Source organism: Oryzias latipes, chromosome 16 (genome assembly GCF_002234675.1).
Source record: "Oryzias latipes chromosome 16, ASM223467v1".
NCBI classification, from domain to species: Eukaryota; Metazoa; Chordata; class Actinopteri; order Beloniformes; family Adrianichthyidae; genus Oryzias; species Oryzias latipes.
In genome coordinates this window covers 19,159,903-19,184,538 of record NC_019874.2, presented here as the reverse complement: position 1 = coordinate 19,184,538, position 24,636 = coordinate 19,159,903, and the positions used below count along the sequence as shown (strand labels likewise).

Below are 24,636 nucleotides of genomic sequence, written 5' to 3'. Positions count from 1 at the left end.
TGCAGACAAATATATCCGTGTACGTCTTTTCTCATCTGAGCTAGTATTCTGCTCCAATATTGCTTGCCATTTTTTGATGCAGGTAAGGGGGTTTGAGTGGCTAAAAGCTAGCGGAAGAGCATTTAAAAAGACAGGCGATGGGAAGTGGGGGTGGGTGTACTCCCCGCTAACAGCCCCTTATGTCAGAGGAGAATTTCTGAAGAACTTCTACTTCTCTGTAGAAACTATGAACTAGAAACCACCAAGAGTTTTTTGTTTTTGGGTACAAACTACATAATCATCATAAAAAGAAACTAGGGAAGCTTTTACAAGATCAAAACATGATTGGAGTGGGACTTTAAAGACTGAAATCTCCATCAATATTCACAAAAAAAGAATCTTTTAATAGGACAGTGCAAACTTTAACAAAAGCAAATTTAATCTTTTTATACCCCTCAAACACAAAAAAAGAGCTTCTCTATGGCATATTTTGTTCAAAGCCTCCTGGACAGAAATGTATAACTATGAGACTGAACAGTCGGTCACAGAAAGACATTTTAAAAAGTAGGTGACCATTAGAAGGAGGACTGTACTCCAATCCAGCCTTTACCCCAGCCATGACAACACATTAGTTTCTTAACAACAGAGACTAAAGTGTGCCTGCCCGCACAAACGTAACCTTGGATCGGAGGGTGCTTGTTCCTGGCTGAGAGGTTCAGGATTAGAAATAGAAATCCAACCGAGGTTGAGAAAGAAAGAACGTCAAGGAGTAAGTTATTCTATTGCACTGCAGTGCTGCGGTTGTATCACCAAACCTCTAATCCAGGGGTGTCAAACTCATTTTCATCGAGGGCCACATCAGTGTCTGTCCTCAAAGGGCCAGATATAACTTATACATTAAACTAAAGGTAATGAAAAATAAACGTAACTACTCCTTAAATGTTAAATAACTCATTTATTTATTTATTATAACTTTTTGAAGTGACAATTGCAGTTGCACAGAAAACATCTGTTTGTTTAAATTTTATTCTGTCAGGTTAGGTTATATGGACAGTGTTTAAGTCCTAATGTATAATTGCCCAATCCGACATTTCAAGTCCAATTCCCCCTAGATATGAATAAATACACCAATTTTTATTTTTTATTCTAAGAAATTGAAAACTTTTATGCTCTCGCGATCCACATAAAATGACATGGCGGGCCACATTTGGCCTTCGGGCCTTGAGTTTGACACGTGTTCTAATCAGTAGAGATTCACTGCAAGGTAAAGTCTGAGTCACCAGGGTCACATCCAAGTCTGAAGTAGCGCTTGCTGTACTTACACTCTACCTAAATGATCTACTTAAAATGCAAACTGCAGGGCCATTTCAGCAAGAGACATTATTTTGTCTTTTTTTTGCTCAAAGATTTGTATTGACTGTAGGGGGGAGAGTGACCCATAAAAATGTTCAAAGTGTATAAGATATTTGTTTAAAAAAGGACATTGATAATGTTTGTCACTTTATTATTCATTATCCTGTAGGAAAGGGTGGGCATGACTAAGCAAGATGTTTCTGTGGAAGGTCGAGCTTCGACAGTGGCTTGCAAAGATTGTCAAAGGATCCTGAATTGATTGTGTCTTATTGTTCTATTATCAAGATTGGTATTGGGCCAAATGTTGATCCAGCCTTTTTCCAGGCCAATGAGGATTGTCAAAATGACTAGGCATTTATTTTTTTAGTTTCACTTTCTTTGATCTGTTTGAATAACTTACTAATAGATGCAGCAAAATATGTGGGCATAATGAAATAAAACTGAAATTGGTGCAAGATAAAATAAACAGAAATACAGTTGCAGTAAAAATAAATAAATACATAAATAAATAGAGGAAAAGGAAATGTATCGCCAAAACTAAACCTCTATGAAAATATTTTGATATTTCTCAAAACTGTTATTTCTCAAAGAGCTAAGGAGGTCATCACACACTAGGTTTAGAAACAGAAGATTATTAACCATTTTTTCATGCTGAATGAGAATGAAATCTGTTCTGTTTCTGTTCTTTTAACCTTACATCTTAAAAATCGAAATGTGTCTTGGAGAACTTGATGTCTAACATCATTGAATTTAGCGTTTTTGTGTACATATATAGTACTTAAATCCTTTTAAAATAATGCCTTATAAATAAATAAATTAATTTATTAATTAAAGTAATTAATTAAGATTTTTTTCAACAGAGGCTGCCTCAAAAGATGTAAAATGCTTTAGTGTCATCCATTTTACAGAGGCAGTCTGTTGTAAAATAATGGTTTTGTTTCAGTAAATCAGTAAATCTTCTTCAGTTAAATGAATTCAATGTGAAACTTCCTTAAACTGGACAGGATACAGTTTGGGTAAATTACTTATCAAGACTGAAGTTTGTATCTAAATCCACTTTATTCTTGCATTCAGATGTACACCACCAACACACAACCATCCTCATCATCATAGGGAAAAATAGTTCCCTTCATAGACACACTCAAGTTAATCACTTCTGCCATATTTACTTTTTAAAAGCTAAAGCTATGATAAATAAAAATAAAACATTTGGTCCTTAAATATAATATAATCTAGGCAACATGGTATCAGGGGGTTGAGAAGGAAATGTGTTGTTGCTACCCACAGAAAACATCAAACACCAGTGGACGTGATGCTGAAGCGGTGTCACAGGACGGCCGAAGGAGCAGGCGGCCAGTTGAACACGAGGCCGCTGGAAGTGTCAGGCAAGCTGAGGGGAGGAGAGCTAGACTGCGGACGTCAAAGAAACAGTTAGCGACCAGAGCTGTAAAATCAGATGAAAGGCAGCTACACAGACGAGATGAAAGACAAAGAGGCCGAGGGCTAAGGAAGCTCACAGCAGACCCACCGAGAGGCACGTATTTACAATACAGGGAGTTGCAGAGGATAAAACTATGGTAGCCACAGTGCACAGCAGAATAGTGTTGTGTGTGACACAATCTGTGACACACACAGATTGGAAAAGATTGTTGTTGTTTTCATTTGAAAAAAGAAGAAAAGTAACATCACAGACTTGGAACAACAAACTACCAGCAAACTGTTCCTAATAATTCAAATTTGCATCTTTACAAGGATTTGTAAATGCTATATCCTTATATTCCCTATTTAGATGAAAAAATATTACACTTTGGTGAAAGATAGGAGGCAAAAGGGAGCTGGAACTGGAAACCAGGTGGTGCTTGCTATAATGTCTGCTATTTATCTGTACGATGGCCGTTTTTCAGAACAGCTAAAACACTTAGCTTCTTTCATTTGTCATAAATGTCTGGGCCGTTTCCTGTTATGAGTCAAATGCACCCCAAGTATTGCTAGTTTCCTTATTTTTTAACAATCTCTGCTGTTAATCTGCCCTCTTCCTATTGGTTCCCGTAGTGTGGCTTGTTTCCACTTCGGCTCCCCTGCTTGCTCCAACAATCACTAACACAGATATACATGTATACATCTGGATGTAACTCTGCGTAGAGAGTACTGCACACTAAACAGACTCATGAAATCTTAACCTCGGAGTGATGGCTTGGCTCTGAGTCACATGAACACCTGATGATCTAAAACAATCACAGCCTAGAGTAAATACAAAGAGGGTGTACCTGTCCATGATAGGCCATCGACCTATTGCCTACTCTGATACAAGTCTGCACGTCCACCGCTCCTCCAATGAGCACTAGTCGTGATTCTCCTTCTCTGCTTTATTACATGTTGGCAGGTAGTTTGTGCCGCAGTCCCTCTGAGTCTCTTTTGGTGAGAGAAAGCTGGGGGTCCTGAATTGCCCCTTTAATTTGAGTGGAGTTGGCAGAGGTGCCTCCATGTGCCTCCGGGTTGGTCGTAGCGGTAGACGCCTGGCAGGTCTGAGCTTGTTTGGGGGACTGAATAGAGGCAGAATGGACAGAAGGCAAGATGGTGGTAGTTGCGGTGGTGGGAAGAGCGGAGGAGTTGCCAGGGCTTTGATTTGGACAGGAGGGTGGTGGTGAGGCTATTGATAAGATTTGAGTGACGGTTGAGCCCGAAGTAGGACTTGGGGTGAGGACCGGAGAGTTTTGCTTCACAGGATGAACTGAAAAAGTTATTTTAGTCGGAGAAGTAGTGCTGATTGGTGTTAGGGCAGAGGTTTGGATGGAGGTAGGAGGAGACACTTGTTTTGGGGTCTGGCTTGAGGTGTAACCTTTCGGTGAGCCAGGGACAGAGGGCTGGAGACACTGTGTCGGATTATGGGGATTATTTGGAAATGAGGAGGATGAAGAAGTTTGAAAAAGAGCAGTCGGGGATGTCTGAATAGAAGCCATCATTGGATTGGTCGGCGTCAGGCCAGGACCGGTCCCAGACAGCAGGGAAGCAGAAAGTGGTGTGTTAAATGTCTTGGTTTTGGGACTCTGGGGATGACCCAGAGAAGAGGGTTGCAGTGAGGAAGGAGGAGAAGAGGATGCAAGCGATGGTTTGTGACTTTGAGGGTAAGGTATGGAAATTGGAGAAGAAACAGAGATAGGAGGAGGTGTAGATGATGGAGAAGGCGAGGAAGAGCGAGGAGATGATGCTGGAATGGGTTTGGGACGGGGAGTTGAAAGTGGGCTTGCTCCAGCCGAAGGAGGGGTGGAGCAGGGAGAAGGAGAGGAGGAGCGAGAGGGGGTTGTTGAGATGGGTTTTGGACGCGGCGTCTGAGACAGCACGGTTGTGGGAGTTGAAGGAGTGGGGGTGGCAGAGGAGAAGGGGGTCTGTTTTGGAGGGGAGGATGATGGTAAATAACCTGTGGTAGGCATGTGTACAGCTGTGGATGTGGGATCAGATGCAGTGTGAACTGCAGTCTGTGTGAAGGAAGCTGTGCCTGCAGAGATAGGTTGAGTTAGTGCAGCCTGAACAGGAATTGTGGATTGTGCTATAAAGGGAATATTTGTCATGAGGTGCACTGGGGGGTTAGAGGTCAGTAAACCTGCGCTTCCTCCCCTGGCCAACTGTCCTGCCAGGAAAGGAGCTGCCAACAAATTACCACCAGAGGCTTTTCGATGAAGCGAAGGGTGAGGCTGCAATCCAGCCCAGGAACGATGAGGCAGAGTGGGCTGTGAGGCAGACAGTAGCCTGGCCTCCTGCGTGAGCCTGCCCAAGGCTGGCAGACCCTGACAGCTATTCCCTCCGTGACGTAGTAACGCCTCTTTTGCACCCTGCTTACATTGGCTGCCATCTGGAGGGCTACTAGAGGCAGCAGGGTTGGTGTTTGAAATCTTGAGAGGTGGTGGGGTTGATCCCGCCCCCGTTGGGGTTCCAGGTGCTCCGACAGTCATGGAGGGATCAGCTGGAAATCGGGGGCTGTAATAGAGAGTTCTTCCGTGTTGGACAGAAGTTGAGCCACAAGAAGCTGGAGTGGATGACGTTTTGGGAACAGGAGAGGATGCCACCCCACCAGGAGGACCCATTGCTGAAGGAGAGGCAGGAAATCCTCCTCTTGGGGACAAACCACTCATTCCTCCCAATGTCATCATCCCGATAAGAGAGCTGACGGAGGGGCGAAGAGGTTGTAGGACCGGAGCCCGAGGAGGAGAAAGAGGAAATGTTGTGGAGGGAGAAGGGGAAATCAGTGGGGAAGACAGGAAGAAAGCCCCTCCAAGGACCTGTTGCTGCTGCAGCTGCTGCAGCTGCTGCTGCTGTTGTTGCTGCTGGTGCATCAGAGCAATGGCTACATTACTGGTGGCAGCTGCAGTCTGCAGTGGAGCATGGACCAGTGGCGCCCAGATGACCGGACGAGGCCGAGGTGACACTGTGCCACTCCCACCCATCATGCCACTTCTTCCTGCAGCGGCAGCTGCAATGGCGTCCTGCATGGCTGGCATGCTGTCATGTTTAACAATCTGCTGCACGAGCATGCTGTCGCAGGAACCCAAACCACCTGCTGCAAGGCCAACCCCAGCCCCTGGCCCCCGACCTCCACGGCTGCCTCCCATAGAACCTCCCTGGGATGATTTCCGTAAAAGCATAGAATTCTTCCTGCCTGTAATGCAAAGGAAAACATGAATCAAGAAATTACAGAGTTTGATTTTATTTTCTGTCCATCAAACATACAATAGGGGCCTGCGAAATGCTTATTACCAATACGGTCCAAACGGTCAACTGCAACTGTTTCAAAGGCACGTCGCATCATTGGGTGTTCCTCCAGAACTTCATTGAAACTGTCCACACTTAGAGAGTACAGTCGGCAGTACGTGTCTGCTCGGACGCTGGCTGTTCTCCGCCCACGAGTCAGCAAACAGATCTCTAACGTCAGGAGGAAAAACAAAGGGCACAGGGAGTTTGTGAGACTGAATAACCATTAAGATTGTAAAAAAAAAAAAAAAAGAAAGCAGGCATTCAAATCTGTTTTTTGTTTAGCTACAATCTTCACCTCCAAAGTAAGATCCATCACTCAGCTTGGTCTCTTTATTTCCACGAGTCAGCACACTGACTCGTCCATGCTGGATGAAATACATTTTACGTCCAACGGTGCCTTCACGTATGATAAAGTCAGCTGGCTGAAACACCTCAAAGCGGAGCTTGGTCAGTACAGCAGTCACAAAGTTGGGGTCGGCGTTGGCAAACAGCGGCATATTAGCCACCAGGCTTCTGCAGTTAAAGCTGACTATCTCCTAGAAGGAGAGCAAGAGCAGATGCAGCAGATGGAGAGCAGAACAGAGAAAGATCTGCTGGAGACCGTAGAACAGCAAGTGCTCATTACCTCTTTCAGTGGTTCACTAAGCTCTCCCAGGATATTCTCTTCATCGAACATTTTTCCTTGGAAGCGGTGCTCATAATACTCGTGAATCTTTTGGCGCATGTCTGCAGGAAGCTTGTGGAAAGACATGTACTGCTCCACCTGCTTATACTGTAAAGACATGTTCACAAATGTCAGATAACACACCTGAAACAGCAGGTCAAAGGTCAAACTTGTTTTTTTCTTTATATATAGATTTGCCAACTTTTTCTACTGTGGGACGAGCTGATCTACTATTATCTTTACACCCTACTGAATTAACACGCCCATTCATGTACCAACCCACTTAGTTTGTGTTGGAAAAACATAGAATTAGATAGTTATGCATTAACTGCGTAGGTTTGGTCATATCATTTTGTAATTCTGATGTATTTTTATGTATGAATGTTTTACTTGCTGTGCATCATAAGGTGTATAGCCTAAAAGGATAACTGGGTACATTCATGGTTATCTTGTAACTACAGTTTTAGAATACAGCACGCAAACCCTCACCCTGTTATTATATATTAATTGCAATAGGAGATTGGATTCATTTGGCTTGTAAATGCTATAGGCCATGTAAAGTGTCCCAATGACTCAACATGTATGTGGTTTACTGACTGCATTTAGGGAATGTGTTCACCCTGACAAGGTGTACTGGTGGACTTACATGAAAACAGGTTAAAGCTATGAAGGAGTGCAGTTTTCTATTTTGAACTTCACTGCATTTAGTCTCCCTTCACTGTTTGGATCAGAATGAAAGGAAGCATAGATATGCAGGGCTGCAGAAGGTACTTTTGTGGGCTATTATAAGAAATGGGGCAGTTGGCTAAAAGCTGCCACCTGAAAAGACAACATGAATGGATCGAGGTCTCTGCCTGCCAGTGGCAGATAGAATTGATTTAAATGGATGTGAGGAACCGCTCCGTAAAGAACAGAACATCTGATTCTACACATCATCCACAGTCTGCCAAACTTTACCACCCAAGGTGAACATCATGTGGGTTTTCTGTGATTACATAATTGTGATTATTAAAGTGATTGTTTGTAATGTCAGGGACAAAGCTAGAATTGGTCTGAAATGCAGGAGCTCTGCTGATCAGGATGATTTATTTACCAAAAATAAAGCAGAAGCAGAACATCAGATGTGATTTTTTTACGATTTTAACTTAAAGAGAGGATATCTGTTTTAACTTAAAAAAATCATTCATTCATCCTTTTCCATTGATCCCTTTTGGGGTCACGGGGCTGCCGGAGCCTATCCTGGCCACTTATGGGCGAAGGCAGGGGACACCCAGACAGGTCGCCAGTCCGTCGCAGGGTCACACATATCACACACCCATGCACACCTATGCACATTTTAGATTGACCAATTAACCTATGAAGCATGTTTTTGGACGGTGGGAGGAAGCCCGGAGAAAACCCACACATGCACGGGGAGAACATGCAAACTCCACACAGAAAGGTCCCCCATTGGTGTTCTGCTTCAGGTCCCCCAGCCGGGACTTGAACCAGGGACCTTCTTGCTGTGAGGCAAGAGCGCTAACCACTGCGCCACCATACAGCAGCTAAATAATCTGATTATTGATTAATTTTAAGCCTTTATCAAATAGTATAATAGTAAATAGTAAAATAATGTAAAAATCTTCCAATTCTTTTTCTTTTATTTGAAAAACACTCAGATTTTTCTTGTTTGTCCTTAAAGTCATTGTTTATGTCTCGACAGTGAAAAAGATGAGAAAAAAGTCAGTAATGAGTCATTTAAATGCATCAGGAAGGTAAACATGGCATTCCCATTTGCACAAAACATATTTTATGATCAGTGTTTTTTTCTTTCTATCACCCCAGTGTACACAGCCTCTAAAGTGTCCAGACTGCAGGACATGTAATTATTTCGTTGAAGAAGGGTTTTAACTCTTTCATTATCTATTCTCATCACATCTAAATGTACCTTAAAACGTTTGTAATTTTTTTTCATTGATCAATACTCAAAAGGTAATTTCAAACAAATAAGATGTTGTCCATGCACGACCTTTTGCAAACTCTGACACTCTGTGTTAAAAAAATTCAGATTCCCTCATATTTTTTTTTTTTTTTTTTAACCTGTCCTGTCCAACAGCTGGGCAGGCAGATGAGAGCTGACGGCCTCTTGTGTTGGACATATTTTACTTTAACAAGAGGGGTTATTAATCTTCAGACAAACCAAAGGTATGTCTGAATAAACCCCTTTTGTAATTGAGGCCAAACTTTATTAATTCCAATCAGGTTTGAAAATCTTCAGTGTTGGACCGGACGGAAAAGGAAAGAAGGGAAGAAGAGAGAGGGATGTTAGAGAGGGGGGGGGGGGGGGTAAGAGGGTGATAATAGGAGGGTGGGGATAAGACCATGAAGCAGCATAAAGCAACAAGTTTACTGGTTGTTTATCATTACGGTAAGGTTCAAATGTAGTACAAAAAGGGCGGGGCCTGTCCACACACACACTCAAATGTTATCAACACACCTGCTGGCTGAAAGAAAAAAAAAAAAAACGTCCACATGTCAACATGTACAAAAAACAGATAGTGTTCACACACACATACTTGTGCCTTTAAACCAACTAGTGTGAAATATTTCAGTCATTCAATCATGCAAACTGTTAGTGCAAAGGTGAGCTAACACCTGTGCTCAGGTGAGTGTTTATGTTTTTCTAAAATGGACGGTGGAATGTGAAAAGAAGGAAGGAGAGTGCCCAGCCATCCCCACAGCAAGACCCCCGCCGCATCAGCAGCGGCAGCCGGAACCCCCAACGCCACACGGTCGCAGGCAGGGAACAACCGCCCCACAGGCGACCAAGCCCACCACCCAGGCCAGGGCCAGCAGGACCGCCGCGAGGCCCCCAGAGCCAGAGAGCAGGGAGGCACGGAGGGAAAGGGAGCGCCGCCCCAGCCCAACCAGGAGGGCAGCCCCCCGCACCGCCGGGAGAGCCCAACGCAGGGCCCCACCCGAGAAGGGTGCCCACAGCCCCAGACGAGCAGCACACCACCCCCCCAGGTGTTCCGGGCATCCCCCCGCCCCAACCCCAGGTACGAGCAAGGACCCCCCAGGGGAGACCCGCCTCCCCCCTCCAGGCAGCCACCCACCCGGCCCACGGTTGGTCCAGGGAGGAGCAAGGCAGGGGCCAGCCGCCCCCGCCCAGGAGGGGAGCGCCCCGGGGAGAAAGGGGGCCCACCAGGGGTGTTGTTAACTTGGCCCGACCAGGCATTGGCCACAGTTGGAGACTTGGCGGGGCCCAGCACCCAGGGGCAATGACCCGTACCCACCCCCCAGGGATACGGACACCCCCAGGTGTAATGTGACCCCCCCCCCCCCCCCCCCGCGCAGAGAGAGCACCGCCGGGCCCAGGAAACCGGCACCCAGGGGACACGGCCGCCGTTGCCAAGGACCCCGTACCCCCCACCAGGGAAGGGGTAGGGGACAGATGGTCCTAGGTCCCACCTTCCTTGCAAATGTGTGTGCGTGATGTGTGTTTGAGAGGGCCTGTGTGTGCGTGTGTTTATGTTGGAATGTGTATTTTGAGGGGGGAGGGGTGTGTGTACTAAGGGGGTTGCAGTTAAAATTGGCGGGTAGGGCACTGAGGGGACATCTCCTGATTACTCACAGTGATGTCCCCTCACCCTCCCCACCAAGGGGCCCTAAATGTGTACGGTGTGGTTAAAATTGGCGCGTAGGGTGCTGGGAGGACATCTGCTGCTTGCTGGCAGTGATGTCCAAGCACCCCCCCCTACCAAGGGCCCTACATGTCTAAGATGCAAATAAAACCGAAAGAGGGGGGGCCCACTCCATACAGCAACCATGGGATGGGGGGGACCACTATTCCCCATATTTTTATAATGGTTGCCAATTTTTGGGGGGTTTGATACAGTATATTAAAAACCATAGTGTAACTTTTACGTTTAAAAAAAACTGATGTGTGCTATAGTAAAGGGTGAAATGTATTCAATGGCTGTATGGGATTCCATATCTTCACCTTCTCCTGGTACTGTCGTCGTGAGGAATCCAGTGACTGTATGAGAGCGGTGGCATGGCCAATGAACATGGCATAGCAGGTGGCGCCCACAATCATGCTGAGCATGGTGAGCCACACATCAGTCATCCCCTCTGGAGCCTGTGCGCCGTAGCCGATACACAACATGTGGCTCATGGCTTTGAACAGAGCGTACGAGTACTGCACACCCCATGTGTCATTCTGAAACACAAAGAACACACAGAGAAAGCGGTTTGAAATGGCTGTTCATATTTTACAAGATCCTTAGTGGTGGTCCTCCAACAGAGCTGTGATAATTAAGAGCTAACAGCACTAAAGACGTCTTAACTACCACTTTGAAGACCAAAACAAAAAACTGTGCAGCAGTACAACAGCACACAGACAATGAAAGAGCCCAACAGCACAAAGAGCGTCCTCTATGTGAGACCCAGCCTGCTCTTTAGAATGTGACTCCAATTATACAAAGATGTTAATGGCCTACAGAATAATGGGAATCTCTCAGGGGAAAATCCCAGCATCAGTCTGCTTAGCAACCGTCACTCAGGGCAACTGGTGAGACTCAGCTGTTCATACCTCTGCCCTGCATCTGCAGCAGTGAGACTTCATGTACAAACATTCTGCATGCGTCTAATCCTAAACTCTATTTTTCTATATGTGAATAAATCTCATAAACAGCGTCTTTCTGAACACAAAGAAAACGGACGTCAGGGAACTCAAACCAGCTCTTCAGCAAGAACATGTAAATGTATTTTAGCTATTAAGTTACATGCAGAACGTGCTAAACGTGGGTTCTTGAACGTGCAAATGGAGTTCATACTAGACAAGCAGGAAGGGACTTTTTCTTCTTTTTCTTTTTCTGCCGTCTACTTTTCTACTAGCGCATGTCTACCACCTAGAGTTAAAAGACGCTTGGTGTGAAATGTCATAGCGGTGCAAATCTCACTTCAGACTTTTTCTTTCACAGCTCTATTCCAAATTATGCAAACCGGACACAAACCACAATTATTCATTTCTCATGCATGATGTATTATCGGCGGGTACTTCCATGAATTAAAGGGGATGCCATCGATGTGTAACTACCAAATCTGAGTCCCTAATGGGTCAAAGTTTGATCCAGTTTGACTTGCAATCCGCATTCAATTGTCACTTTGTCAATTGTCATTTTGTATGTTGAGCCCAAAAACGGTCGTAGGAACTTGCGAAGCTATGCATGAACATGGGAGTTTTTATCACGGAAACCAGTTGACTTTTCATCGGAAGTGTCAGCTTGAACACATGTTGCCAAAAGGCGTATGAACGTGACTTTACACTTTTTTTGTGGTGAGATGAAGACATTTGTAATAGAATAAGAGCTGAGAGACTCACCACCATTAGGTTCTTGGAAACCCAGCAATCATGAGGGAAGTCTTGCAACATAGGTACAAGGAACTGCAGACACCCATCCCAGTGACACAGGAGCAGCATCATTCCAATCAGATTTACTATTCTCACCATGGCACTGGCAAGGTCGTAGGTCATATGGAAGATCTACAGGGAGATAAAGAAGTCATTTTTAGACTCAAAGGGTGGATTTACATTTCATCTCATAGCCTTAGGATAAAGAAACAACGTGGTTAAAAGAGAGGGAGGCTTTAGCCCAGTAAGACAGTCTCTGGTGATGAGTCATGTTTTTAAAGCCTCTGTTTCCTTTGTCTGCCCCTCTCACCTCCTCCCACTGGTGGATGTAGCGTATGAGTCTTGACAGGCGTAGCAGCCGGAGCAAGCTGAGGATTTTGGTGAAGCGAACTATGCGTAGCGCCCTGGCTGTCCTGTATACCTCAGAGTCCAGACTGTCCATCATCAGAAAGATGTAGTCCACCGGGATGGATGAAACAAAGTCCACGAGGAACCAGCTCTTCAGGTAGTTCTGGCGTATTTCCCTGAGTTAGACGGACATGGAAGACCAGTGATATGCCTTTTTTGGCGGTCCAACTTTCTCAGGCATGAGACGGCCCTCATACATGGTGATAATTTACACACTGGAATTTGAACAAGCTTGGTTATGTGACTTTTCCACTGCTCTCATGTGAGTTTGTTTGAACTGAAACTCAACAGATGACTGCAAGAGCAGATCTATATTGATGACAACAGTTATACACAAACCCTGCACTCCAGAACACAAACTCTTTTACTAACCTTGGGTCAAGCAATATCTCAGTGTTGTCTTCCTTGACAATGCCAGTTCTAAAGTTGAGAACCAGGTCAACCATGAAGAGAGTGTCTGAGACCACGTTAAAAATGATCCACGAGGCAGTGTTCTCATCTCGGAAGAATGTGATGCCTACTGGAAGGACGATTAGGTTGCCCATCATCAATATTAACATTAGCAGGTCCCAGTAGAACCTGGAAAGACACAGATGGACAGCTTCAGATCAGTTTATGATTAATTGTTGGAACTAACAAATCTTTCTTCTTCGTCTTCAAAGTTAAAATTCCACTCCAATCATCTTTGATCTGTTTTAAGTGTTCCCAGTGGCCTTTTAATAGCTATTTTGCCATTTTTAGCCAAAATAAAAAAAAACTGTTGTTTTTTTGGACACAGTTTCAGCAGAGCAGCTGTTGTTCATCAGAAATTTGCCTGTAAGTTGTGAGTAGTACTATTGGTGTGGATTAAGCCTTCCCCATTTCCCATCATCTATCTGTTTACATGCTCTCCCGCTAGCTGGCAGCCCCTCACAACCCCAACCTAACATTAGCAGTGCAATAAAATAAGTCATGTTGGAACTATCCAGCCGTACAGTTTTGAGCCAGATGCCAGCTCAGACAAGGAAAACAAAGACATGCATGGATCTGTTTGTCTACTAGTGGATGTATCAGAATGGAGCGGAGAAGGGAGCTTGCAGCTCACCAATTGTAGCTTCTATGTCACAATTACAAGCTTTTCCAAACGATTTGAATAAAGAAATAATCTGAAATGCTTAAGTTTAATTTTCTCCATATATGTCCTACATAAGTAGAAAAATGTCACAAGAACATTTTAAAAACACAATTTTCATCAGAGTAGGCCTTTAAACAATTTTCAAATGTGTAACTCGACACAAGTCGACAAGTATTATCACAGAGTTAAGGGAAAAAAAAAAGATGTTAATGAGTTTCTACTATTAAACCTCAGAAACAGATTGGCACATTGTGAAACATATTAAATAAATATAGCATCTATGACATTTAGTCATTTAAAATATGTTTTCACAAAGCATGTGGTATAGCTTGAGTGGTATCCACACTGACAACACTTGGGCAGAAGCAATGTTTAAAAAAAAGACCGATGCATTGTGGGAGTATTTCATAAATGTAATGATCGAAGTAAATGGGAGATTTTATGTCTGTTTAAAGTCTATAAGTAGCAGTTATAAACATTTATTAGTCAAATGTGCCAGTCTAGTGAACATCACACTATGGTAAAACAGATTGTTGTACACACAGCACAAGAAATGTTTCTATAATCTGTATTATTGTTTATGATTAACTTTTATCATTTTCCATCATCTTCTGACAAGTAAATATTACAAAGAAGCCCCAGCACATTCATTTTCACCAGTGCATTGTGGAAGAACCACATTCTTTAATGGCGCAAATGATCGTCATAATAATAGGCACTTCAAAGACAGCCCCTGATGTTTTTTGGGGGATTGCAAATGTGTAAACTCCAGCAGATCATCAGTAACTTCTGAAAGCTTCAGAGATACAAAGCAGAAAATCAGTCATGCCTTCTGGATCAGGCTGAAATTATGCCAGAAGAGCTGATTGGATCATCTGGAGACGAGTTCTGTCATCTCATAAATACTGATCCCTTCATCTGTCACCTTGACTTGTTTTTGCCTTGCGGTTGTCTCACTTTCAGACCTTTTTCTCAGAGAAACTCCTCTCTGGCTCTCTGGTTGATTGCCGCTAAGCGGCAGTTTAGTAACACCACCTCATGGAGTGACGCTGACACCAGACTGATGAAGATTAAGCATGCATGAGTCATCATTATTCTAGCAAACACACATTTCCCTCACAGAGTTTGTCACTAAAACTGACAGTTGTATCACTTCGTAATCACTGGCTTCCAATACAGTTATTATTTACAGCCTAACACACAACTTGAAAATATGCCTTGATGACTGTTATCATGGGAAAATTCTGAAACCACAGTCCGCTGCTTTGTTAACATCCAACACCAATTTTCATACGTGTGGACCATTCACCAAGCACGTATCGTATTTATTTATATAAAAACAAAATAAATTAAAAAAAACTTTCTATAAGCAGAAAAGAAACAACTGTTGATTAATATATGCACTTTACACTACACATACACTCTACAGGCAATATTGAAACGTTTAAATAAATATTAATTCAAATAATTCATTGTAGTAGAAGGATGACAAAGGCATTGGAGACCTGCCTGGTCTGTAGATAATTGTAGATGATGTATTGATTTCAGGCCAAGGGGAGACACAAGAGGCTGCTGAACATGATCATGATGAGAAAATAAGACTGTTCTTAAACAGGGGCAAACAGAAGAACATCAAACTAAATGCAGAAAAATTGAAATTACGGCAAATAGATTGGACATGTTCTAACAGCTAATGGGTTGAAGACAGACCCTGTAGTGAGAGCCATCAATGAAATGCCACAACCTGCAGATGTCAAAGTAGTACAGAGCTCTTAGGAAGGGTGAACTATTTAGCCAGATTCTGTCCACATCTCTATGACCAATGTGAGGTGTTGAGAAAACTCACACATAAAGTCTGCGAATTAAACTGGAACAAACAACACGAAGATGCGTTCGTAAAACTGAAGAAAACTAACCAATGCTCCTGTGCTGAAGTATTACAGCCCGGAGGAAGAGCTCATAGTCCAGTGTGATACCTCAGACACAGGGTTAATACCAGCACTCATCCAGAATGGTAAGCCCATCGCCTTTGCAAGCCAAGTACTTAAACAAGCAGAATGAGGCTATGCACAAATAGAAAAAAAGTTTTTACGGTAGCTCTTGTTGCATGGAGAAATTACATCAATTCACATATGGTCGACAAGTTACTGTTAAGAGTGACCATAAGCCACTTGAGAATATTGTCAAGAAACTTATTTTCCGTGCACCCAAAAGAGTAAAGACAAAAGATGTTGAGGACCCATAAGTGTGACGTGGATGTAGTGTACTTACCAGGAAAAAACTGTGTTACTGGTTGACACTTTAAGCAGAGCACATATCCCCAACCATTCTTCCTGTGGCTCAGTGGAAACAGAAATAGATACTGTAAATATGGTGCTACATTTGCCAGTATCTGAAAAAAGCTTAAATGCAATACTTGCTACACTCCAAACACTCAGACAAACAATACGTAAAGGTTAGCCTAATGAGAAATCCAAAGTTACTAGTCAGATCAGGCTCAAAGAAGAGCTGAGTTTTCAGGATGGAATCATTTTCAGGGGGAAATGTGCCATAATTCCTGACTCATTGAGAAAAGAAATAATTCAGCGCATAGACTCTTCACACTTAGGAGTGGAAGGATGTCTCAGACAAGCTCAAGCAACAGCAAAGTGAGAGACACTACTTCCACATGACATGCCAAATAGACCTTAGGCAAAGGTGTTCACAGATTTGTTTTGTTTTCACATCAGAGACTATTCGATCATGGCGGACTATTACTCAAATTTGTAGAAAATAGATTACCTACCACAAAAAATCCACTACAGTGATAAAGAAACTTGAAGCTCATTTTGCTCGCTAAGGCATCCCACATACAATCATATCATATCAGACAATGGTCCCCAATACACTTCACAAAAGTTCAAAAGATGTAGCAGACTGTGGGTATTCCATCATAGGACATCCTCACCAGGACACCCCCAAAGCAATGGCAAAGCTGAGTCAGCAGTGAAAACAGCAAAAAAGCTCTTGTTAAAGGCCAAAACAGCGTGACAAGATCCCTATCTAGCAATGCTGGATCATCGCAACACACCATCTCAAGACCTGAACTCCAGTCCAGCTCAAAGACCACTCAGTCGCCGCATAAGAACACTACTTCCCACAAGGACAAGTCTTTTCCAACCAAAAGTTTTACAAGCAAAACAGGTTTTGAAGTCCAATCAGCACACCATTGCACATACTACAACAGATCGGCCAGAGACCTGCACACTTTGAAAACTGGAGGGTCAGAGTGCAACCATTTGAACCTCACACTGTCCGGAGAGATGGCAGAGTGGGGAAGCAAATTGATGAACCCTCATATGAGGTGCAGATGGACTCTGGAGGTGTTCTGAGGAGAAACCAGAAACATCTGAGAAGTGCACATGGACGAGGTCACAGTGAGACTGCTCACTCAGAGGCTGTTTGCTCCACAGACTCAGAGTTGGACACACAGACATACAGACACACTTCACTCACAGACAACTGTAACGCGCAAATCACCACCAGATCTGGCCGAAACAGTGACACTGCCACAACCTTGAAAGGACTTTGTCTTTCAAAACAGGAAAAGAGAGAAGAAAATAATTTAGAAATGTGTTTAGGAGTCAAGATAGTTCAAGATTTTCTGTCCACGTAATTGATTGAAAGTATTAACTGGAAAGGATTATTTTCCTTTGAGTAAAAGTATTCACACCTATAATATACCAGGATTTGTTACTGAAAATGTTATTAACATGGTAAAGAATACGTTTCATTTTTTTGACAGTAGAGCAGTTAGTAGGCAGACTTTAAGTTGACATTTTTTGTTCAGAAAAAAATAAATAAATAAACAAAAGAAAGGATGTAACAATGGAACTATTGTGTGTTTGTTTCCAGTCGGACGGTGCACAGTCAGAATGAATGAGAGCAAACACCTGAGCTGCACTGTAAGATTTGAACCTGCCTTAATTAAAAGTACTACCCTTTTTGGTAGAGTTAAAGTATTTTGTGTTCCGTTTCTTGAGTGAAGACCCCAATATAACGTTCATAAAATTTTAGTACTTTATCAACCCATCCCCTCAGAGTTCATGACAGTAATTGCTAAACCTCTCAATCCAGTAGTTATAAGCATATCATTCATTTTTTATTCCGTTTTGTCCCTTTCGGGGTCACAGGGCTGCCGGAGCCTATCCCGGCCACTTGTGGGCGAAGGCAGGGGATGCCCAGGACAGGTCGCCAGTCTGTCGCAGGGTAGAATGTCCGCAATCACACACCCAATCTCACACTCACACCTAGGGAAAATTTAGAGTTGCCAATTACCCTATGAAAAAAATTTTGGGACGGTGGGAGGAAGCCGGAGATCCCGGAGAGAACCCACGCAAACAAGGGGAGAACATGCAAACTCCACACAGAAAGGTCCCCCATTGATGTTCTGTTTTTCATGTCCCCCTGCCGGGACTTGAACCGGGGGCCTTCTTGCTGTGAGGCAAGAGTGCTAACCAGAATGTTTGGGGAGATATGCTCTGCTTAAAGTGCCAGCCAGTAACACATTTTTTCCTGGTATATACACCAGGGCTGCACTGTGCCACCGTGCAGCCCTAGCTATAAGCACAAAATGCTTATCTGTTGTAATTTATAGCTATAATAAGTATTACTATAGCATAAGTATTACTATAGAATTGCAGGGGGAATCATTAAAATCCCCCTGCAATTCTATAGTAATACTTATGCAATTCTTCATTAGGCTGACAGCATGACAACTGACAGAAACAAGGCTCAGGTGAAAGACAGCACAATACTGATGCAAGATACGGTTTGAGTGCCAGTCTGGATGTAAGTGGAACGAGTTCTGCAGAGCAAAATCCCTAAACTGAATCTAAATCTTACTCCTGAAGTTAGATGTGCTCCACAATTGCCAGGGAAAAGATGGATTCTGCAGTCTGATTTCTGCAGTCTAATTTCTATGATGAAAGGCATTCATTGACATTTGTGAATCGGAGTATGTGCATTTGTGACACAGGGTGAGTGCATTTCTGAATTATGAGACTGTTCTGGCCTCATAATTCTGCAGCAACATCCCGATGAAGACCTGAAGGACAAACCACTTTGTCCATTTCAGTTACCAAGATACCAATATCTGGGAACTGCCCTTGAAGTACCTCAACAGTGAAGCCACATAAGACAAAAAGAATGTCTTACGATTTTTAAAAGGCTGTAATGTGGAGAGCAGTAAAGAAAAAGAATCTGTGATAGCAGATGGATAGGAGATGGAGGGCTACTCAAAAAGCTCTTACAGAGGCAGATATTGCGTCGAGGGCAGGTGTCCTACATGTTTTCCAACCAAATTGCCATTAAAGTTCCTCATTGGCTAAACAGACCTGATCCAAGTAATCAGCAGCAGATAAGGCAGGGTTTCTGGAAAATGAGCAGGAGGCCTGGATTCGGGAACACCTATTTAATGAGACATGAAACCGACATCTGGATACAAGCTTGGATGAAACTCAAAAGTATATGAAAGGCAACACTTTTCATAGACTCTGGAATAGCCTGGTGATCTATGGGGTGTATCCCACTCATCAAAGAGCCAAAGCTCATGAACTCGCTTAGGATGAAGTGGGTAAAAATTATGAGAGAAAACCAAACCAAGTTTTTTCTTGTACTGAAACTTCTTATGCCTATTGACCTAATATTGTTACTGCAGAAGGTGGAACATCTTTTAAAAGTTCTCATCTTTGTCTACAAACTGCCATTGTGATATTATAGAGTTTGGTATTTTATGTCAAATGACAAAAGGCATCAATAAACCCTCCAGGATCAAAGTTTTTTTTTTTAGTCATGACAAATGGACTCAAGCATGAACACATGAACAAAACTAAGATATTTCAGTTCCATGGACAAAATTCCTAACAGCATCCTAAAAGAAAAATTTCTTCAACTCATGCTGCTCCACTGATTGTGTGTGATTCATGCCAGCTCACATGCATGCAGATTGGTACCATGTACACAGAATGAAAACACACACTTGGGAACACACACATAGATGGAAATGAAATTGCAATCAAAGCTGCTCTCTGTGGCCTCATCAGCATTCCATTTTGAACATGAACAGGTGTTGGGGGGATAACTGACCTGCATCTACCTGCTCAGCTGTTGTCGAACCAAACACTAATTTTACTGTAATTGAGGCCAAGTGTCTCTTAAGCCGTCACTGATGGGCTCCCTGTTTGCTGTTGGCCAGATGTCACTTCCTACCCATCATCCTGCAGGATGAGCTGACAAATGAGCACCTTGACATTCGAGCACTAAATGTCACCTTTTGAGAAACTCTTTCTTCACCTCATCTTTTGTACTTTTTGTGGAATTGTGGGAGAAACATCTTGTCTTGAGACGAGGCGCACAGAGTGAAAGCTTATTAGCAGCCTCTGTGATGAGACTTGCACATGTTCACAGTCCCACACACACCAGTCTTCATGCGCTAACAAGTCGCACAGAAATGATGACAGAAATAAACTGCTGATGTAATCCGTCTTCTTCACCCTTCAACATGGCATCACACACCTCCACCCAGATGTTGCTGCTCTCTCCAGGTGCTTAAATTAAAAGTTAAATGACTGAATTATGCACAATCCATGCTCAACATGCATAATTGAATACAATTGGAATGTCATCTTACAACATGATGACAGCTTTTAACATTTGAAGTTTGAAAAAAAGTACAGGAAAGACTGAAGTTCAGAGGAGATGTGAAGGAGTCTACAGACCTTAATTCAGTCCTCGCTGACCTCATTCATCATTTTACCTCTGAGCAGTCCCCTAACCTGCACTAGGGAGTGATCATTGCTCTGATAGACAACACAAAATGGCACACTGCGTGTGCCGTGTGAGGCTGATGAGATAAAAGTGGGCCAGCAGCTTTGGGGATCAAGTCATCCATTGTTGCTGCAGTCTGTCTGGAGATTGTGACTGCCGCCACTCCCCCTGCTGCCCACCTGGACATTTCCGAAGCAGTCAGCTGTGATTACGTCAAACCACCTATATTTATAAATGTCTCAGCTGTCAGTCAGCTCCTGGTGATATATTTTTTATTTTTTATTAAAGCATTTTGTTTTTTATAAAAGAAACTATCAGAAATGGTCTGGGGAGTTTAGAGCACAATGGGCAACTAAATCCTTGGGGCCATGGGAAGAGTTCCCAGCAGAGAGTGCTCTACAGCAGTGTTTCCCAACCCTGGTCCTCAGGGCACACTGTCGTCCTGCATGTTTTCCACGTTGCCCTGCTTATGCACACCTGATTCAGCCTGACAATGTCAGCAATCAAAATGCAGGTGTGTTTGAGCAGGGTTGAATTGAGAAAATGCAGGACAGTGTGCCCTGTGAACCAGGGTTGGGAAACGTCCAATGCTCACACAGTGGAAAATATTTCAGCTGATTGGGAGGGCTGACATCTTGTATTACTAGACTAAATTTACTCTCTTATCTGCTGCAATTTTCTTACAAGAAAAAGACATTGTGTACTTTGAAAAAATCATTTTTATTGCCTTCATGAAGTGAATTATCTCTTAGTCTCCAAGACTTGTTGATTCGTCTTGATTGATGAGTTTTTTTCACTCTTTGTTAACCTTACATGTCTTTAACACAATTTTGTCAGGAGCGGCTGGATGGCTCAGTTGGCTGCGTGTGGGACTGGTGCATGGGAAATCAGGGTTCGGCAGGGGGCATTGACCTTCACTCACTGCGGGTCTTTGGGCAAGACCCTTCAGGCTACTGCTTAATGTAGCCACAAGGGGGGCCAAGTTTGGGTCCCCATGAGTCAGTCCCCAGCCCAGATAAAATACAGGGTTGTGTCAGGAAGGACAATCTGCCAAACCACCTCTGCGAATCTGTGAAAGCTGATTTGAACAACAATTGCCATAAGCAGAAAGCCTGTATGTCTTTCTTCTCTATGCGGTTCTTTACTAATTCATGCATTTTTTTAAGACTGGGGCTAGATTAAAAAAGAAAAAGCAGCAATGAGGAATTTCATAAAACAAATACGTTTCATTACTTCCTTGAATCATTTTCTAATGCAGTTTCTTAGATTTTCAGGCAAAATAAGTCAATAAAATGTCATAATTTATTGAATAAAATGTTTTCTTTTGTTCAGTTTACAGAAAATCTATTAATTCTTTCGTTCATTCATCTTAAGTTTGTTCCCTTTCAGGGTCACAGGGCTGCCAGAGTCTATCCCGGCCACTTGCGGGCGGAGGCAGGGGACACCCTGGACAGGGTTGCCAGTCTGTCGCAGGGCACAATCACACATCCATGCACTCTCACCTTCACACCTACAATTTAGAGTAACCAATTAACCTATAGAATTTAATTGATCAGAATTTCTGTCATTTTGCATTAAACAGTATCGTGGAAACCGGAATCTATATGGAGTTTGGCATTGATACTGTTAATCACAGAAGCATCACCTGCCTTCTATAAGTCCTCCCTTTGAGGACCTATGTGTGCTTGTTTAAAGGCATCAATTTGTACTTGTTTTAATCCATATTTATACCAGGTGAATTGGACTTGTCTCTGAGATGCTACAAGTGGCTCCAGCAGGCAGTAGCAGCATAAAGTGGAGTGAGTGTGTGTTCATACCTGAAGTCACTGTAAGGGTGGATGATCCAGGCTCCTGCTGATTTCAGCCGTTCCTGCTCCATCGCCACAGCTTTGTGGGATCCGAACATGCGCAGGCTGAATTTGTTGACCCCCGGCTGCAGCATGGCTCCGAACTGTCTCTGGATGAAGGTGCTCTGGTTCGAATTGCTGTAGTCCTCCCCGTCCAAGCCCATGCCAAACCCGCCGAACCCAGACTGACCCATCGCCTCTGGCGTGCCCGCGGCGGTGGTGTTACAAGCCGTGGTGGTGGTCGTCTCTGCGCCGGTGGCCACCACCATGACTCCTGTCCCAGTGGAGGAGGTGGAGGCCAGGGCGGCGCGGGACGCAAACCCGACGGAGCGAGGTGGGGGGTGTGCGCCAGAGGAGGAGGAGGAGGCGGGCGGCGGCGGCAGGGCAAGCGGGATGGTTGGGGTCCCAGCTGTGCGAAAAGCGATCCCATCCCTAGTTGAGGAGCTGATAATGGAGAAGCGACGGCCGCGCGCACCAGAGGAGGAGCCGTCCGCCCCGAAGGAGCCCCTCTCCCCCTCCAGGGACGCCTGGGACAGCCTGTAGCCCGGGGAGGGAAGGCTGCCTTTACTGCGTCGCTTACTGTCCCCTCCATTACGCCTGGGCAGGCTGTCACCTCCAGAGCCCCCGCCGCTCCCAGGCGCATCCACACCTCCTGCCACCCCATCCATCCCAACACTCGGGGAGTTTGAGAGGAGGGCGGCAATAACCTGTAGACTCCCTCCCTCCCTCCTCAGGAAAGCTTTTGTTTAAATGTGTCCCCCTAGTGTCTAGATAGGTGAAAATGTCAATGTCACAGCCTCAAACAGAAGTGGTTCTGAAAGCTTCATTGTGCCGACAGCTCACACCTCCGCCTCGTCTCCGGCAGAGTTGCCATCCTTACCTCTGTGCCCTTGGAAATGGCCCCGTGAAGACAAGGAGTCCTTCATCCTTCCCGCGTGACGCGCGCGGACCCACTTTTCCTCTTCAAGTTGAGTCTCATTTGCCCTTACAGATGTTTCCCCATCATTCCTCCTTCCTCGTCCTTGGAACGTCGCTCTTCGCTCGAGGCCCTCCCTCTCCTCTCCACAGCCGCCTTCATCGCGCCGACGCCGGTCATGTTGGCACCGGCTTCCCGGTCTATGAAGAGTGTTCGACTCTCAAAAGCCGACTGCGTTCCGTTGTGCAGCATGCATGTCCGGAGAGCTCAGCCAATTTGCGTTTTTATCAGCATATGCCATTATATAAGAGATTTTTGGGGCGTATGTGGGAGGGGAGGGGGTGCATTCATCCGAAGATCACTCTGAAGAACATCGACTCCCCTGATAGAACGCATGGAAATAATGACTGTCGCAATTACAGGCGCACGTTAAAGGGGGCTCACAGTTCGAGGCGCGCCGATTCATCCAGACACACGCACGCACAAAAGCAGAGCGTCAGCGGCTGACACGCGTCGGCGGGATGGAGTCACATTAACCCCAGTGTAACCCATGCGGAGTCCACGACACGCGCGGACACATGGGGATCCGAGGGAGAAACGCGACCTTCATGGCGAAGAAAGGCGCGCAGAGGCAGAAGCGCTCAGACAGACGGAGCGCCAATCCACTAAAGTGATGCTGGTATCAACTTGGTCTGGTGATTTAATGATTGGAAAACCAGCAGCCGGTTGTATGAAGTCCCAAAATGGTCGGATTTCAAATGTGTCCAGAATTCTGGTTCTTTTTTGGCATTCAGCACACGCCAAACGCGGGGAAAAAACACAATGTCCACACGCATGTGCGTTCCGATGATTTCAAAAGTCTCCTTTAAAAAAAGAAAATGAACTACTTGTTGAGCGCGCACGTCTCCTCCGTTGCTGATGAGAAGAAGTCCTCTTCATGTTCTGTAAACTCACTCTGTAGAGGTGAGCGTCCATGAAGGCGCACGGCGCATACCAAAACGAATAATTGTGCACAGGAAGAAAAAAAGGTTTGGATATCATCGACCGGTTGCCATGGCATCCGCATTCTCATCATCAGTCCCCCAAAGGCCGCATGCCCAACCGGAGCAAGATGCTCGCGCCTCTCGAAGGTAAAAAGGTCGTGCGCGTCATTCTTTCCACACCAATGAGAAAACTTTATTTGAATCCAAGAAAGAGAAGTGAATGAAGCTTTAAAAACATGAACTATAAACGACCAGAAGTATACGTTTAATAATTAAGAGAATGCTAAGATAATTTTGGATTCAAGAATTAAACGTTTAAATAATTACAGATCCAATGGATTTATTTGCAGATTTTCTAAAAGAAATGTGACATAAAAATAATTAAACTGCAAATTTAATGTCGGTTACTACAACAACCGGT

General features: G+C 44.2%; 1 protein-coding gene across 2 annotated transcripts; it reads right to left on the bottom strand.

Annotated features, from left to right (window-relative positions):
- Nucleotides 1-2,367: 2,367 nt before the first annotated feature.
- On the bottom strand, nucleotides 2,368-24,314 carry LOC101158796 (potassium/sodium hyperpolarization-activated cyclic nucleotide-gated channel 3). 2 transcript variants are annotated; one of them, XM_023963866.1, is made up of 10 exons: nucleotides 23,197-24,314; nucleotides 22,287-23,083; nucleotides 12,921-13,127; nucleotides 12,451-12,664; nucleotides 12,111-12,272; nucleotides 10,728-10,946; nucleotides 6,707-6,853; nucleotides 6,377-6,617; nucleotides 6,085-6,249; nucleotides 2,368-5,986 (listed from the first exon to the last, which is right to left on the bottom strand). In XM_023963866.1, the coding sequence occupies exons 2-10, from the start codon at nucleotides 22,982-22,984 to the stop codon at nucleotides 3,702-3,704; spliced, it is 4,338 nt and encodes a 1,445-aa protein (XP_023819634.1). In that variant the 5' UTR covers nucleotides 22,985-23,083; nucleotides 23,197-24,314; the 3' UTR covers nucleotides 2,368-3,701. The 2 variants fall into 2 exon arrangements, with proteins under 2 accessions (XP_023819634.1, XP_023819635.1); XM_023963867.1 differs by having other exon boundaries at nucleotides 12,562-12,664; nucleotides 22,287-24,314.
- Nucleotides 24,315-24,636: the final 322 nt, after the last annotated feature.